The sequence below is a fragment of the Myodes glareolus genome, chromosome 7 (genome assembly GCF_982192425.1).
Source record: "Myodes glareolus chromosome 7, mMyoGla1.1, whole genome shotgun sequence".
Taxonomy (NCBI): domain Eukaryota; kingdom Metazoa; phylum Chordata; class Mammalia; order Rodentia; family Cricetidae; genus Myodes; species Myodes glareolus.
Window position 1 is genome coordinate 58,565,832 of NC_142032.1, and position 17,809 is coordinate 58,583,640.

The following is a 17,809-nucleotide window of genomic DNA, read 5'->3' on the forward strand; positions in this document are numbered from 1 at the left end:
TATTATTTATGGGTCTGTGCACATGAGTCAGAAGTTCAGAGCTGTGGGAATCTCCTAGAGATTACAGGCTGGAATTAGAGGTAGTTATGAACCACCCTATGGAGATGTTAGGAACTGAGCTTTAGGTCCTCTGCAAGAGAATTTGTACTGAACCATTCTCCTGCCCCCAAGAATTGCCTTCTGAACTTTGTGGGGAACTGCTGAGCTCCTGACAGGCAGGACTCAAAGCAGCAATGAGAGAACTGGACTAGATAACCAAGATGTCGTAGGGAGACAGCAGAAGGAAGGGGAGCTCTGGCATCTGCAGGACTGCTTTCTCTTAGACTCTGCCCCTGGGACTTTGCACATTCACACGGTTGTGCAGCAGGTCACTGGAGCTTTTTCATCTGTCCCCACCAAGCAGTCCATTGCCCTTAGTCTTAATGTTGTATTCTTTGAGATGTTTGGATCTAGGTAGTCTAGATGTCTCATGCATTCGGAGCCATTACAGCCCTATCATTTAGGACTGGTGTGCGCCATCCACTTAGCAGTGCCTTTAAATTCATTCCCAGTTGTAACTGATAGAGGGTTTTTTCTTTTAAACCTAAAGAAATTTCCAGAATCACTGGGAATGGTGATACATGCCTGTAATCTCCAGCACTTGGGAGGTGCAAGAGAATCAGGAGTTCAGGGTCATTCTCATCTACTCAGCAAGTTTGAGGCCAGCTTGAGCTACAGAACCTGTCTCAAAAAGCCAAAGGGAAACTGAGAAGACAAAAAGCGTTAAAGGAGTTGGTGTTGAGGAGGGTGGAGAATGATGAACAGATGGTCTCAGAAGGAAGTGAGATGGTATGACTTAAAGAACATGCCTCTGCTGTATGTTGAGGGGAATGTCTGGATGACATTTGTGTTTACTTGAACACAGGAGGGCAGAAGCCTTCTATTTTCTTGCTGTTTGGGAAAGGCTTCTTTTTTTTATAAGTAGAGATGAGACACCATAGTCTTAATGTGTGTGCCACGTGTATTTGTAGATGCACAAGCATCTACCTCTCTCCCTACTGTTCTCCTGGATTGTTTGCAGAGTTTTGAGAAGTTTCTGCTGTTAGGTCTGGGGAGTTACCCTGGGAAGGACTGTCACATATCCCAAGAATTCAGAATTCCTTCCCCTGTAGTCTGAACTGTGAAGTAGAGCTCTCGACCCTATGAATTAGTAACAGAACTTTGTCTGTGGTGAACAGAAAAAAATAATTGTTAGGTAGAATTTTTGTATGTACTTTGTAGCTTTGTATAATATTTCTATTGGAAAATATCCCTAGGAATCAAATTGCTCGATGAAAAGCTTCAAGGGTCGCCTTGCACTCTACTGAGTGTGCTAGCCCCATCCTGGCGCCATGTTAATTTTTCTCCCATAACAACTACTTTCTTCTCATCTGCTAACCTGGTTTTGAAAAATAATTTTCATTTTAAGGATTCCCCCAAGGCCTGCCTGGTCTCGAACAGTTCTCCTAGCTCAGTTTCCCAAATGCTTTAAATGACAGGAACACCCTTCCACACTCAGCCTTAGAAAGAGGGTCTCTTGTCAAACTCAAGGATTGACTTCTCCAAATGCTAATCCTCCCTTCGTTTCAGCACCCACCTGGTCAGCCAACTTTGACGTCCCCATGGAAACCACCCATGGTACCCCCTTAGACTCAGTGGGATCTGATGTCTGGAGCACAGAGGAGCCAATGCCAACTAAAGAGACAGGCTGGGCTTCTTTTTCAGAGTTCACATCCTCTCTGAGGTGAGCAAGTGTGTGCTGTCTTAGAGCCTTTCCAGAGTGAAGCAAATGGTGTGCATTTACTGTGTACAAATATTCTGTGGTGCCTCAAACAGGATTAAGAGTCAGCATGCAGCATGTGATTGTGTACCACAGCAAAACAGAAAGGGAAGGGTTTTTGGTTTTTGTTGTTATTGTTGTTCCAAAACAGTGTTTCTTTGTGTTGCCCACCAGGCTGGCCTCAAACTCGCAGAGATCTGCCTGCCTCTGCCTCCTGAGTGCTGGGATTAAAGGTGTGCGCCACCACTGCCCAATAGGGAGGTTTTTCATCAGATACCCAGGGTGTTTAGCAGGGCAGAATGGACGCTGGCACTTCCTCAGCTGTGTGGAGCTCCACATGCACCATAGGTTCCACATGAGGGGAATAAGAGCCAGTCCCTGACCAACACCTGTGGAATGACACAGCCATAAGGCAGAACCCCCTGTGTGTGTGAGCTTGTTTCTCACTCACCACTAGTCTAGTGCTATAAATTAGTGCAGATGTGTGTCACTGCCATCCTGGTGTTTGTTTTACACAGTGACAGACACCTCATTTCATAATTTTCCTGAATAGCTTTGTCAATAAACATTAAGTGTGGATTTCAAGTTACATTTTGTGTAACTGAGGTCTGTTCCCACTGCTGACATCTGAATTTTCTCTTTTCTGAAAGCACAAAGGAGTCTTTAAGGAGTAATTCTCCTGTGGAAATGGAAACCAGCACTGAACCTATGGATCCCTTGACACCTGGTGCAGCTGCCTTGGCCACTCAGCCAGAGGGTGAGTGCGGTGTGCAAACATGCTCACAGCAGGTAGAAGAAACCAAACTAGGCTTGGGCTCAGACTGAAAGGAGGCAGGAAAATAAGATAGTGTGGCTTCGATATCCGTAGATCACCATAGGAAGAGAAACTGTATTGTGACAGAATTACAAAACAGGGAATCTAAAAGAAGTTGGATTCCAGCTGTCAGTCTTGTCAGTGTTAAAGATAGGTATCTAAAGCCAGAGGAAACATAATCCCCAGAGTGGAGAAGACCAGGCTAGATACCATGCCTCTATCCTGTTCCTGAAGACCCCCAGGGTTTTGCTGAGACATGTAGGGGTGAGAACTTGGTCTAGTCTCTAGGACTGATTTTTCCTTCCCATATGAGCAGATGAAGTGGTCATAGATGTCTGAATCCTAGGGAGCTGTCTCCATTGCTCAGAATGTTCACCTGTATTCCTTGCGTTGACCCTGAACTATTTGCAAACTGGTGAAGAGCCTTTTGTGAGTGTGGTATCAGCAGAGCATGCGGCAGGGAGTGAGTGTATATGGAGGCAAGAGTCTCAGGAAGGAGCAAAGCAATAAGTTTCAGGGAAAAGAAAGAGGCAGTTAGCAGAGGCCCCAGAGCCGGAAGAGGTCGCTCGCTGGTGGGAGCATTATCACTCCTGATAATTGAGCCCACAAAAATTCTGTCAGAGCTTCATTGATCTGGTATTCAAGTTTTATTTCTGTTGCTGTGATAAAACATCTGACCAAAAAAAAAAACCTAGAAAAGGAAAAGCCCCATTTGACTTACAATTTCAGGTTATAGTCCATCATTTGGGAACTCAAGCAACTGGCCATATTGCATCCATCGGCAGGAGCAGAGAGCATAAATACCAACCAACTTTCTTCATTTGTATACAGTTGAAAACTTGGCCCACAGTTGGCTGTGTCCTCCTATATCAGTTAACATCCATAGAACCCCCACAGACATTCCCACAGATTCACCTGATAGAGAGTTACTCAATTGAGACACTCTTTCTAAACTGTGGTAACTTAACATTTAAAATATCATGGTAGCTGGTTTGATGGGTAAGAAGCTAGAGGCACAGAATAGTCTCCTGTCTGGGGTTGCACAAATTGGGGGGGGGGGCATTGAGTTCAGATCCAGAAATCTGACAAGTCCAAGCTCATGACCAACATACTGTGTGGCTAACTATTGTAGAACAAAGGAAAGGTCCCTAGGCACGTTGCATTGTGTTGTAGAGGAGACCTAGGAGACCTAGGGATCTGCTGGGAGGAAACTAGGACCATGTGGACATAGAGCTTGGAAGACTCTTTGGAACTTGCCAGCCCTCCATTGAGGAAACCTGTGAGCCACCTCAATGGGCCTTTCTAAGCATTGGTGCCCATCAAGAATGAAAGGTGAAAATGCCACTTACAGAATCTTGAAGCAGTAGGTGGGACTGAGGCACAGGAGTCTTCATAGAAAAGGGCATCAGCTCCACAGTTTGATGGATGTGACCTTCCACTGTGTGCACTTTCAGCACCAGGCAGTGTGGCCATGGAAGCCAGCTCAGACGGGGAAGAGGATGCTGAGAGTACAGACAAGGTAACTGAGACCGTGATGAATGGCGGCATGAAGGAAACACTCAGCCTCACTGTAGACGCCAAGACAGAGACTGCCGTCTTCAAAAGGTAACCAGAGCCTGGGGCTCCTATGGTGACAGCTTGTTGGGAGGAAGGGGGGAAGAAACCAGACATGAACATTTTTAGATTCAAATGAGTATTTAAAAGCTAGCTTTCTATCTTTCTAACATCTCCATCAGTGTTAAACAAGAGGTGGAGAAGTTTAGGCCCCTAAAGTACATTTTTCCTCATGTGTGTGTCTTCAGAGTCTAGTAGATTGATAGTCTTCAGCTTTGCCAAATTGACATGGGCAGAGGCCCATGTTTATCCAAGGCTCAGTAGAATGCAGATAGATTGTATTCTCTAGATGTAATGCTTTCATTGTAATTCTGCAGCAAGAGGTTAGTGCTAACAACACCAGACTTGATTAGAAAATAGCAGATTCACTTTTACAATTCATGGAACAGAAAAGCAATCATAATAGAAATTTAAATCTGGAAATTGTAGAGAGTAACAGAAACACTTCCATCAAGATTTGGCCTGCGACTAAGGCAGTGCTTAAAGTCTTTCTCACTGCCTAAGGAGGACACCAGAAAACAAAACCACAAATGAGAGAAATAGATTGTAAGATAATGCCATGTATGGCATATGCAATCAACACTCTTCCATTAAAAACTTGCAAATAGGGGATGGAGAGGCAGTTCAGTTGGTAAAGGCTTGCCTTGCAAGAATAAGGACCTGAGTTTAACCCTGAGTATGCAAATAAAAAGTTGGGTATAGTGACACACACTTGGGGAAGCAAAAACAAAAGGAACCCTAGGACTCACTGTCCTGCCCACCTAGACTACTTGTTGGACCCCAAGTCCCAATGTGAGGGGCTTAATGAAAAAAAAAAGTGAATGGTTTCTGAGGCATGACCTCAGGGTTGAGCTACGGCTTCGATATGCGTGCATGCTCACATATGTTCACATACGCATACAGGTGCACACTTGTACACAACACACATACAAAATGGCTCAGCAGGTGAAGCATTTGTTATGCAAGCCTAGTGACTTGTTTTAGTCCCTGGGGCTCATAGTAGAAGGAGAGAACAGATCCCTGAAAGTTGTCCTCTGAGACACACAGATATACCTACCTCACATACACACATAATAATAATAAATAAAATAGCAAACAAAATCCAGCCTATATGTTTTTCCCATTTTATTTTATGTGTATGGTTATTTTGCTTGCATATATGTCTTCACCACATGTATTCAGTGCCCACAGGGGCCAGAAGGGGGTGTCAGGTTCCCTGAGACTGAAGCTGTAGGTGGTTGTAAGCCACCATGTGAGTAGTGGGAATCAAACATAAGTCCTCTGGAAGAGCAGCCATTGCTCTTAACCTCTGAGCTATCTCTCTAGCTTCTCCACAGTGTATTTAAATTACAAGGCTGTATAACATAAGCATGAGGTCACATTGAGGTGATATGTAGTTGCTACTGATAGCAGAATATTCAGCCCAGAGCCAGCATGACTTAATGTCTGCTTTTCCTCAACACTATGTTGATGTCTTTGTGAATGCAGTATAAAGATAAAAGGTGTAAAGACATGAGGTAGATGAAATGGTCATTGTTTATAGATGACTTTGTACATAGAACATTCTGACTAAATCTGTAGAGAAAAATTGGAATTAATTTTCTTTTTTGGATACATGAAAAAAACCTCAATTTGTCTTGTAATCCTGGCGATTGAGGTGTGTGTGTTTTAATAAAATATGAGACCTCATCAATAAGAATATAAATTTTAAGGGAAAATAGTTTAAAATCTTATTGGAATCTTTAATAAAGACTTGAAATAAATACAGATGTGTAAGGTTTATTAATGGAAAGATACCCTTGACATTTCTCAACAAATGATGTTTAAAAATCAGTCAGATCCCATCATCCCACGGGCAGTTTCACAGGAGTCGTGCTGTTTCTAAAGAAGTGCAGAAAGAGACCCAAGGTCACTTAGTGGAAAGGAGTCGTCCACAGTAGGTAATCCTAAGACTGGTTAATAAAAAGACGATAACCAAATAAGAACAAAGAGGGCCATCCTCAGCCTAAACTTGATAAGCTGGGATGACATACACCCCAGTGAGGAGAACTGAAGACTAATAAAAATTATTGCTCCCTTGAGAAAAAAAATAATCAGGCCTTGCCTCATTATGACTAGGAGTGAGATGATCATGAGCCTTCAGACAGAAAATGTTTTGACTGTTTAGGAATGAAATGTTTTTTTAATCATGAAGGAAAATATTAGTTAATTTATTTAATTTTTAATATTGCCAAAGACACACTGAAATGAAAAGATAAGCCACAACCAGGAAAGAGCAGGTAGGCTATCGAAAGAGCCTGGTGTCAGCAAGAGAGAGAATTCACATTTAAAGGTGAATAAAGGATCTACTGAGATTTGGAGATATGTGGGGAAAACAAGAAGCAAAGCACACCGGGGTGCCAGCCTCCTGGCCAGGATCAACTACAGTGCCGCTCAGGCGTCCGTGCACCAGCCTAAGTTATAGAAAGTAGAAAATGTCAAACTTACCAGATCAATTCATGATGGCAGTGAAGCCTCTCTAAAACCACAGAACTAGTCACAAAATAGAGCAAACTAAGTGCAAGGGTTTATCCTAAAATTCAAGGATGTCAGGTATCAGGAAAATCCATACATCAGATAAAAAAAAGGTTGACTTTTTTTTATATAAGGTTCTACACTTAATATATGGTTAATTCTCTGAACCACCATAACAGAAAGATGGATTCCATTATCTTATAAGAATAAGAGAAGTATCAGTATCTGGTACATCTACTTTGGAGTCAGGAGGGTAGAGAGGAACTGTCTCTGGTCACTACCTGTGTAGGCTTGCCTGGAAAGAAAGGCAGGGAATAGGGAGAGAGCTTGTGAGGGAAGTAGTGAAAGCTGCTGGTTTCCAGATGTGACAGTGAGCCAGCCAAGTTAGTAAGAGTTCAGCACAACTGGTGAGAAAAAATGGTCAAAGCTTTAAGCTGGGGGTGCTAGTACACACCATTTACAAAACACATCAAAATTTCCATTTAGGATATTTTTTATTAAAAAATAATGATACAATATATTATGATCTTGCCCCACACACACACTTCTAGATCCCTCCTCACCTTCCTACCCACCCAAACTTCATATTCTCTCTCTAAAACCAAATCCAAAAAATGCAAATCAGACAGCAGTAAGACAAAAAATACTATAACAAAACTAAACACAAACACACAGAATCATGAAGTTCATTTTCATTTAGGAATTATTATAATGAAGATTTTTGTAGAGAAGTTTGAAGACAACCTAAGCAAGTGAAGATAATACACACCATCATGGGACAGCTAAGTGCTACAGAGACATCCGCCAGGGCAAATTAGTTTTCAAGTTCAGTAAGAGTTCTTAGGTGGAGTTTGTTCTGAATACTGTTAAAATGTAGGGAGAAATTCAAGGTTCCTAGCTTGCCTGGGTGGCAAAAGAGGTACAGTTAGAAGATCTGCCTGCCACCTATCTGGTCATACTGCAAAGACAAGGGCATTGAAACTGTGATGTTATTGTACTGAGGGACGTACAATATGATGATGGATATAAAGAGGTTAGGCTTGCTTGACAGTAGAATCTTTGCCTGGCATATACATTTCATATTCATACTTGCCGTGTTCATCCCCAGCACCATTTTAAAAAGTAAAGGTGAAAGGAAGTCAATTCTCCTGAAAAAGTCAAGTCCAGTGTTCCCTAAGTACATTGTAAAGCAACTGCAGGGGGATTAAAGAGAATACAGGCTGATGGGGCTGTGGAGGCAATTCTGTGGGTAAAGTGTTTGCTATATAAGATGAGTACTTTATATCCATATATATCCATGAGTACTTTTAACCATATAAGAGTACTGTAGCTTATGTCCATGTAAAAGGTTAAACCAGGTGTGTGCAAATGTAATCCCAACATTGAGATGACAGGCAGACCCTGGACGCTTGCTTGCCATCTAGCTTAGCTTAAATAGTGAGCTTCAGGTTCACGGAGAGATGATGACTCAAATAATGTGAGGAGCAGTTGAAAAAGATATATAATATCAACCTCTGACCTCCAAGCATACATGGGCAAATGCACAGAGTCATATACCACACCCACATAAGAAAATCCAACTGTACATAGTCGCACATGCTTGTCATCCCTCAGCATTTGGGAAATTCAGGCAAGAAAATCGCTGGGTTAGCATCCTGCTGGATAGTATCTGAAACTAAGAGAATGTGTATGCGCATGTCCCTCGGTGCCAGTACTCACTCTCTAGACCCTTTGCGTGTGTCCTGCTTGTAGCAGCTCTTCCCTCTCAGAAACTCTGTGAGGTGTAGCTGTGACTCTTGTCCACATTTTACAGGTGAGAAGCCAGGCACTATGGTGTGCCCATAGTCTCATGGGAGTTAACAGAGACAAAGATAGAGTATTCTTCTGACCTGTAGGCAGAAAAGTACTTCTTTTGAAAACAAGGGTGGCTGGAGAGAGATGACTCGATGGTTAAGGACATATTCTGCGCTTCCAGAGGACCTGTGTTCAGTTCCCAGTACTCATGTCAGGCGGCTCCTAGCCATCTGTGACTCAAGCTCCAGGGGATCTGATACCTTTGGCTTCGTAGGGTATGAAGTGTACTCATACTCATATGTGCACTCATGTACATATACTCACATACAGACAGACACACCTACTCATAATTAAAATAAACCATAAAGAAATAATGAAAACCAGACTAGAGAGATGGCTCAGAGGTTAAGAGCACTGAATGCTCTTCCAAAGGATAGGTTTTTATTCCCAGCACCCACATGGAGACTTAACAACCATCTGTAACTCCAGTTCCAGGAGATTTGACACCTGGCCTCTGTGGATGCCAGGCATACACAGATTTACATGTAGGCAAAATATTCATCCACATAAAGTAAAATAATAAAAAATAAAAACAAAACTAGAAACTATAGTACATATTGAATTAATGTGATCAACTGGTGTTAAAAATCTCTAGTCAGTGATTAGGAGGAACAAATTGTAAAAGAAATGTGTAGTGCGTAAACAAGAAATTGGAATTTAATATTCAAGGAATCCCTGTATGCTGATGGGAAAGGCAGCTGGGGGTGGTAATCCCACATATCACCAGTGCTAGTCGGCAGCCCAGGCCTATGTGGGCTACATGGAAAGAATGTTTTCTAGAGTTCCATACAGCCTAGACTGGCCTGAACTCACTAGGAGGATAATCTTGCATTTGTGATCTTCCTGACTCCACCTCTCAGATCCCTTAGGCTTGGTGCATGCTAGGTGAGCACTCTTCCAACTGAGCCACGTCTCCAGCCTAACTAGATATTTTGAGATTAATCTGGGCTACATAGTGAGACCTTGTCTCAGAGAAAGAAGTGGGTGGGGTGGGCAGAAGAAACCAAATCAGAATACAAGCAAAAGACAACAGTGTACAGGCAAGTAAACCAAAAAGATGGAAAAAGTGAAACATTCTGAGTCATTGTAGAGATGAGACCAGGCACCACAACCCACTTCTTCTAAGATTTCAGGAGATTAGAAAGGGATTTAGGTTGGGGACCATGCATTGTTAGTGGGGAAGGCATGTTTGTAAGAGAGGGTTTTTTGTTGCTTGTAACTGTAGGGAGCCACAGAGAGGTGGGTGCTCACTGTGGACATAGTATGCTCAGGAACACGTGACCCTTCAGATGCGCAGGATTCAGAGAAATAGACTTGGAATAAATACATAGTAATGGTTAGGTGCAATAGAGTAGTTGCCATAGAGGAAGGAGAATAATCTTGCATTTGTAAGAATGAGAAAAGTGAGTTGACAAAGAAGTTTCAAGGGACTGGGTTGTAACTTGGTGGTATAGTATGCGATTAGCATGCTCTTGCCCTGGCTCCACCCCCAGCACTGTAAAAAGCTTGGGGGTCAGACCTGTACCAGATCTGTAGGTTGTGATTAGTTTCCTGAATGACCTGGTAAACTTCCCTTAAGTTGGGGATCTCATGTGCAAGTCCAAGCCAAGGCTCGGATCTGAGGAGGACTTGCCTTCCTTTCAGAATCTCTTTGAATTAGGTGCAGTGTGAATCCAGGTAGAGCAGGACACAGCTAAGCTTCCAGCTCAAAGTCAGAAATGTGTCTTCTCCATCAAGAACTGCCCACAGGCAACTCTGACTTCTATTCGTTGCTGCTTCGGCTCTTTGGCTCCTTGTTCCTTCCTAGTGTCTGCTCTAGGCATGCGCTGTTGGAGGGCAGCAGAAGGCTTTCCACCTGGCTTAGCAAGGTACCTCTTGTCTGAGTCAAGACTGCAAGCCAGGAGCACGTGCGAGTGGTGGGTGTGGCCTTTGAGTGCATGGTGGAACTAAAGGCTCCTGTTCCTTCAAACAGGTTCTCTTCACACCTCCACCGAATCTGCGGGGTGCCATGTGCAGTCGTGGACATGTTTCCCCAATTCCTCATTTCTAGGAGTGTTCTGAAACTCTTGTACGTTTCTTTTTCTGTTTTGCACACTTGGCCTCAGAGTGTTGAAGTCCTACCGGTATGTACGGTGACACGGACCACTCTTTCTCAGACACCAGCCACATTACATTGTCCCTCTCAGTTCCCACCTGCGTGTGGCCCTTTCCTCTTGTGGTTCCCTAGTCACTGTCTGCATTTCTGTGATCCTTCCACCCTAAGCATGCTCAGCCCTAGGGCTTGCCTCCATGGCAGTCATGATTTCAGAGCCATTTGCATGTGACCTCATCCTCTGGCCCTGGGCATCGTGCCTGGTATGTGATACGCCTGTCTTTCTCTCTCCTGTAGTGAGGAAGAGAAACTGTCTACCTCTCAAGATGCTGCTTGCAAAGATGCAGAAGAGAGCCCCGAACCAGCAGAAGCCAAGTGTGCAGCTCCTCGGACCCCCAGCAGTAGTCCTGAGCAAAGGTAACCACTCCACCAGCCTGCACCTTCTGAAGGTTCTACCTTGCCTCTGCTTGACATCTCCTGGAAGGTAGAAGGGAGTCAACACTTGAGGGTGGGGGCTTGAAAGGCTTTTGCAACTGTACCCAAGCTTTAGCAGTGTGCTAGATGCAGTGGCATTTCTCAGGTCTGAAGTAGTCAGGTGCCCCAACATTTATCTCTGCAGCTAGCGACCAGAGTCCCTGGCTCAAACCTGGGTGATATGCTGCCTATGCAGGAAGATCTGGGGAGGAATGATTGCTTAGGCAACCTCAATTGCCTAACTCAACTGAGGCTATGCTGTGAATGTTGCTGAGCCCTTCAGGATTGGAGTCCTCAGTGATCCTCTGAGGGGAACAGGCCTAACTGCCTCATTTCCCACAGTCAACACTTGTAACACCAGGGGACTTGTCTGAGGTCCTTTGCTATGTACTGCTAAATACTTCAAGCCCTAGAAGGGGAGACCCTGTGAGATCAATCCCTGGAGGGTTGATAACCTGTGGGTGGGCATGTCTTAAGCACAACAGCCCCACTGACAGAGCCATGTGATTTGGATGTGGTGTTTTCTTTCTAGTCACCTTTTGCTTAGACTGAGCCAGTGGTCTGAAGGGATAGGCCAAGCCAAAGCCTCAGCTGCAGAGGGCCCACGCCCACACACTCGGCCTCGCAGGTAGAGCCAGGTGGCCACGGATTCGCAGGAGCCTACGTAAGAAGATGAATGAGGATGTGCCCTGGACAGCAAGAAACTTTGTTCAGCACCTCTCAGAGCTCACTTTTCTGATAAAATATATTTATATATATATTTATATAAAAGATGTGTATTCCTTCTGGAAGGAATAAAGTGACCTTTAAAGCAATTGCAGAGGCGTTGTACTTTCCCCTGGCCTGACTCCCCAGTAGGCTGCACTCTGCAGAACCAGTGGGCAGAAACCAGCAGGGGGCGCTCACTACTTCTGGTCTGGAAGTCCCTATTCATGGCAACCCTCCACCCTGTTTGTCTGCTCATAGAAATTCTAGACAAAATGAAGTATGTACTGTGGTTCTTAAAAATGTCTTTTTGCCTACAAAATTAATTGTAAGTACTGTGTGAGCAGGTTGCTTTTGGGAAGGCTTGGAAAGAAAGGACACCAGCTAGGCTTCTAGCTATTTTGGGAAGTTCCCCTTTTCCTGGGTGTGCAGGTGTCTTTAAATGGTTACATCAGCCCCTAATTTCTGCCAGTTGATTTCCTGAGTTGAGGCTGCCTCACAGAAGTCATACAGGAGTATGCGTCTTGGCTCCACATTGGTGACTTATTTGCCAAAGGCCACCCATTTAGGTTCTTTTCTGTTTCTTTTGTTTGTTTGGTTGATTTGGTTTTTTTGAGAGAGTTTCTCTAACAATCCTGGCTGTTCCAGAACTCACTCTGTAGACCAGGCTGGCCTCAAACTCACTGAGATCCGCCTGCCTCTACCTCCCAAGTGCTAGGATTAAAGGTTTGTGCACCACCACCTGCCTCCCTCTAGCTGTTATATGGCATGAAAGGCCCTGCCCTTCAGCCTGCAGGGTAAGCTGCAAAACATTAGGGCAAGCCGTAGAAGACCCGGCACTGCTTGTATCTACATTTGACCATCTACCCTTCCTCACCCAGCCCTTGTCAGAACAGGTGAAGCCACAGTAGGCAGGTCTCTCATAGCCCAAAGAACATGCTCAAGGGGAAGCTACAGGATTACATGCAGGAAGAGGGGGTACTGGTCTCTGAGCATTGGCAGTGAGCTGGGCTGGGGGAGCTTCATCAGTCTTTCCCAGCTGGTATGCTGGTGTTCTGCACACATCATCCTTACAAAGCCTTTGGGTAGACATTATTGTCCCCCTTCTGCTGAGGAGAATACAGGACTGAGTTTAAGGAACGTGTTTTAAAGCACACAGCTTGTGAACTGTGAAAGTGCAGTCACAATTCTCAATGTCTGAGAATCCTACACCAAGGCACCATCATGTGTAATTAGAATACAATACTGGGGAGCACCTTCTGGCTCCTGTTACAGCTGACAGGTCTTCAGTGGGGAAGGCAGTCCAGTTAAAAAGCGCTTGTGTGCTTCCAGCTACATCCTGGCTGAGCCTCTCCAAATAAATGCCTCAGATTGTAGTTTTGACAGAAGACCCATTTCTGCTTTCGTCGACCCTTTGATGTCTCTGCTGCTTCTGCTCTCTGGGAGCCAGGGTCTGGCTGTGCCCCTTTGTTCTCCACAGTTGTCCTCTTCACACAACTTTTCCTTTCCATTGCCCAGTAGCAGAGCTCTGCTTTCCAGCTGGAAGTCGGTTTGCGCCTCTGTAGGACAGAGCAGAATTGCTGAAGCACACAGCTGAGCCCAGCAGTGGGAAAGCTGAACTGTTGCGTGCGCGCACACCTGCGTGCAGTTCTGAGCAGCTGAGTCAGGAGCTTCCACACGCCTGCTGCTCTGTCTCCATTGGCAGCCATTTGCCTGTGGAGGGAGGGCAGAGCTGACCTGCTCAGCTTCAAGTGCCTCAGGTGTTTGTCTCCTTCTCTGTAGGACTGACCAGCCAAGCATGCCAACCGACACGTCAGTTAATGGCCCTGTATGATGAGTGACTGCTGCTGCTGACTGAGGACCGCAGGCCACCACCACCCAGGGGCTCTGGAGGGGTCACCCAGAGCTCCCAAGCCGCCACTGCTGCACTCTGCAAGGGATCAGGACCAGCAACCTTTATATTCTAGATTCTAAGACATTGTACAGAGAAATTCAGAAGTGTAAAAATATTGCACATTGAGAAATACCAAGAATTTTTGCGTATGTTTATATTGTATTGATCTAAATAATGGGTAGCTTGTGACATCAGATCTTGCCGCCCATGTAATAATAGTAGTGATACATAGTTCAGATGGTTGTAAGAATAGTTTTATAAAGTGACAACACAGATCTATTGTATTCGAAACATAACTATTTGACAATTATTAGTGTGACCAAAGTATTAGGCAGTTTTCATACATTTTCCACCTTGTACAAAATTCTGAATTCATTTTTCTTCCAGGTTGGCACAGAGCTGTGACGGACAAGCCCTCGTTATTTTGGTTGTTCTGACTTACAAAGTGATTTTGAATACTACTTGGTGTTCTTTTATAACCCGCTTTTGATTGGTAACTGTTGTTGGTATTGTTGCAGGCGGATCAAATGCGTGAGTCTTGATGGAGATTAAGTATTTATTGCTACAGCTTAGTTGATGAATTGACGTTCTTGTAAAGCCATATGTTCTGTTACAGTCTTGTTTGCTCAGAGCGTTTCTTTCTACAGGTGAAACACTAGAATATTGGAGTACACATGACTGTGGTTGGGCTGTTTCTTTTGGGGGGGTTGTTTTTGTTTTTTTTGTTTTGTTTTGGTAGTTCATCCGCCTTTTAACCCATTCACCAAAATATCCCTTGTCAGCAAGCATCACTGATGGCCATTTCAGAGTGGTCTGCATCTGTACTGCTCCAGTCACAGAGGTGAGTCCCCGGAAATGCTCATTCATGCTGATGACGGAGTAGAATGTGTCCATCAAGCTGGCTGGCTTTAACAGAATCACAGCCTGGCATCCAAGCATGTTTCTTGTTTTACTGTACCTTGTGAGGTTTTCACTCGTAAACCAGTGGATTTTAGAACTGGTTTGTGTGTATATAGTGATTATGGATACTAATTCAGTGTAATTTATAATTTTCTATGTCAGCATAAACACATCCCAGCCTCCTCCAACAGCTGAAGCAATGGCCTGTGCACTGCCGTGGCATCTGGTGAAAGGGCTCAGTCACCTCACCTCTTGCACTTTTAGATGCAGATCAGTTTTTCATTTCTTTAATAGAAATTTATTCACATATTTTTACATCATTTGATTTTCCTGACCAGTATTTAAAACCAAAAGGATATTCTGAAAAATGGCCAACAAGTTTTTTAGAACCAGCATCCCAAGCAGCGTGCCTATATGACATCGCCTATGGAAAGAAAAGAGTCAAGTGTCCGATGCCTTACTCCTTACTCGCTTCTCACTGTAGATAGTGCAGGGACTGCCTCAGGTGGCCGAGGCAGGTCTGGTCACCAGGCTCAGTGAGCAGCAGGAGGCCCTGGGACTGGTGGTGAGGGGCTCGGTGGCCTATGCGTGTCCACCCAGGACCCTTCAGTCACAGCTCCTTCAGGAGAGACTGCTCTCCTCTGGAACCTGGTGCCACCAGAGGACAGGGCTCCTTCTGCTCGTCTCAGGGATGGTTGACCTGTGTGGCCCAGGACCTCACATTGCTGGCAGATGGCATGCTCCTGTCTCTCCTGGTGATGAGCCTTGCTTGCCACAGCCAGGGTTTGGCCCTTTGTCAGCCCACACTGCCTCCTTGCTGTGGATTGGGCTGGCTTTTCCATCCCACCGTCCTCTGGAGAAGGAACACTTACTTGGGTGTTGTCTTTGGGGAAGAACTTAGGTTTGCTTGTCTTGGGGAAAGGCTGTGAGGGTAGAAGGGACAGGTGTGTTGGGTTGGAGGGTGCCAGCCAGGCTTGAGATGAGTTCCTGCTCCTTTCATTTCTGTGTATTGGCCGTATGAATCGCAAGACTAACAGATGTCTGCAGTACAATACCTGTATTAAAAGTAATAACAAAATAAAGCCTGATGCTTTGTTTCTAGAGAGTTCCTCTGTGCCTTTTTCAGGTTCTAGTAGCCACATGGTAGAGGGTTGTGCCCAGATTCCTAGCTTTCTCCTGTCCTTGGCTCTTGGGTATGCCAGTTCCTGGAGAAACGGTCTCGGCCACTCTCGTGACCCACACACACCTGCAACCATCAGTGCCTGACATATGAGTGCTCAATATATTTTTGCTAAGAGAGAGTAGCCCCTAGCTGCCATCCTGAGATGGCCTGGTCCTCTGGCTTGTCAGCTTTCCATGTGTCTCCTCACTCCCTGCACTGCATTGCCAGCAGATAGCATAACTGATAGTTTCACAGATTTCTGTTGCTGTCTTTTTTGTTTTTTGTTTTGTTTTTGTTTGTTTGTTTTTCTGAGACCGAGTTTCTCTGTAGCTTTGGAGTCTGTCCTATAACTAGCTCTTGTAGTAGACCAGGCTGGCCTCAAACTCACAGAGATCAACCTGCCTCTGCCTCCTGAGTGCTGGGATTAAAGGCGTGTGCCTCCACCGCCCGGCTCTATTGCTGTCTTAAAGAGTACCCCTAGCTGAGCAATCCACAGTCAGACTCTGGAACTCACATGGTTGCAGGGGGAGAGACAACTCTTGTTTATTTGAGACCCTGTCTCTATGTCGTCCTGACTGTCCTAGAACTTGATGTAGACCAAGCTGGCCTTGAACTCAAAGAAATCCTAACACATGTGCCTTTTAATCTGCTGGAAGTAATAGTGCTGCTATCATGCCGGGCTAAAGGGAGAAACAGCTCTTCAGCTGCCCTCTGACCTTCACATGCACATCACAGCACTTCTGTGCCCGTCAGCTAACACATATTCAAAACACATGGAGTAGTTTTAGTTTCTTGTTTTTGGTTGTTTTGTTTTTTGGTTGGTTTTTTTTTTTTTTTTTGAGACAGTTTCTCTGAAACTTAAATATTAAGCTCACTAAATGAAGCATGCCTATAATTGCAGCACCCAGGAAGCTGAAGCAGAAAAGGATTACCAGTTCAAAGTCGCTGTGGGCTACCTAGACTGTCAGATGTGTGAGGTTGCTCATATGCCACTGTACATGTGTGGAATTCAAATGACAGCTTGGGGGAATTGGTTTTCTCCTTCCACCATCTGGGTTTAAGGCACTGGATCTCAACGTTCCTGGTGCTGCAGCCCTTTAATACAGTTCCTCATGTTGTGGTGACGACCCCTACACACCATAAAATTATTTTTGTTGCTACTTTCTACTGTAATGTAAATACATGCAGGATATCTGGTATGCAACCCCTGTGAAAGGGTTGTTCAACCCCTAAAGGGAGTTGTTCAACCCACAGATAGAGAAGCACTGATCTAAGTTATTGGACTCAAGTTGATGAACAACACCTGCTGATCCTTCTTGCTGGCCCAGAGACACTGCCTTAAGGGCAGAAACAGGAGCGATGGCATGCCATGACTCATTTCTCGCCATGTCTGTTTGTTCTGCCTCTGCTAGGCATATGCCTCATGTTCCCGAATTCTGCAGGTATCTGAGACAGGTGTCAACACAGGCAGGGTCATGGGCTCTAAAGACAACCTTGAGAATTGCTGCTGACTTTGGCCATAGATGGTAGTGTGGCAAGGGCAGGTTGGTTCCTCTCTGCTTGTTTCTTTGTTGGGGGTAAAGAGTTTACACACATAGAATCTAGTGGGATGGTACCTGATAATTGTGAAGGTGCAACCACTTCTGAGCTAAAATAGCACTGCCTCCTGTTGGTTTTTTGCTGTACTCACTCCTGTTCCAAATCTCTACAGTCAGATGTATTTGATTGTACTGTGTGGCATCTGCTACAGACTAGGTGCCAACCTTTCTATAACACTTGAACTTGCAAGTAAAACTGAACAAGGCTAGAGCAATGACTTACCAGGTAAGAGCCACGACTGCTCTTGAAGAGGACCCAGGTTCAATTCTAGCCTCCATGTCATGCCATTCACAACCAACTGTGTGTAATTCAAGTTTCAGAAACTGTAACACTCTGTTCTGACCTCTGTGGGTACTGCATACACGTGGTGCACATACATGCAGACAAGA

General features: G+C 44.7%; 1 protein-coding gene across 24 annotated transcripts in view; it reads left to right on the top strand.

Annotated features, from left to right (window-relative positions):
- Positions 1-15,760, top strand: part of Ppp6r3 (protein phosphatase 6 regulatory subunit 3) — a 131,543-nt gene extending 115,783 nt beyond the window's left edge. For 10 of the 24 annotated variants that reach the window (XM_085693446.2, XM_085693443.2, XM_085693447.2 and 7 more), the window contains 6 exons: positions 1,609-1,762; positions 2,449-2,555; positions 4,067-4,217; positions 10,700-10,717; positions 10,984-11,103; positions 11,693-11,975. In XM_085693446.2, coding sequence (XP_085549572.1) covers positions 1,609-1,762; positions 2,449-2,555; positions 4,067-4,217; positions 10,700-10,717; positions 10,984-11,103; positions 11,693-11,792 — 650 coding nt within the window. In that variant the 3' untranslated portion in view covers positions 11,793-11,975. Of the gene's footprint in view, positions 1-1,608; positions 1,763-2,448; positions 2,556-4,066; positions 4,218-10,699; positions 10,718-10,983; positions 11,104-11,692; positions 11,976-13,647 lie in introns of those variants that run through there. The other 14 variants (XM_085693451.2, XM_085693453.2, XM_085693458.2 and 11 more) reach the window with 3 other exon arrangements.
- The last annotated feature ends 2,049 nt before the right edge of the window (positions 15,761-17,809 follow it).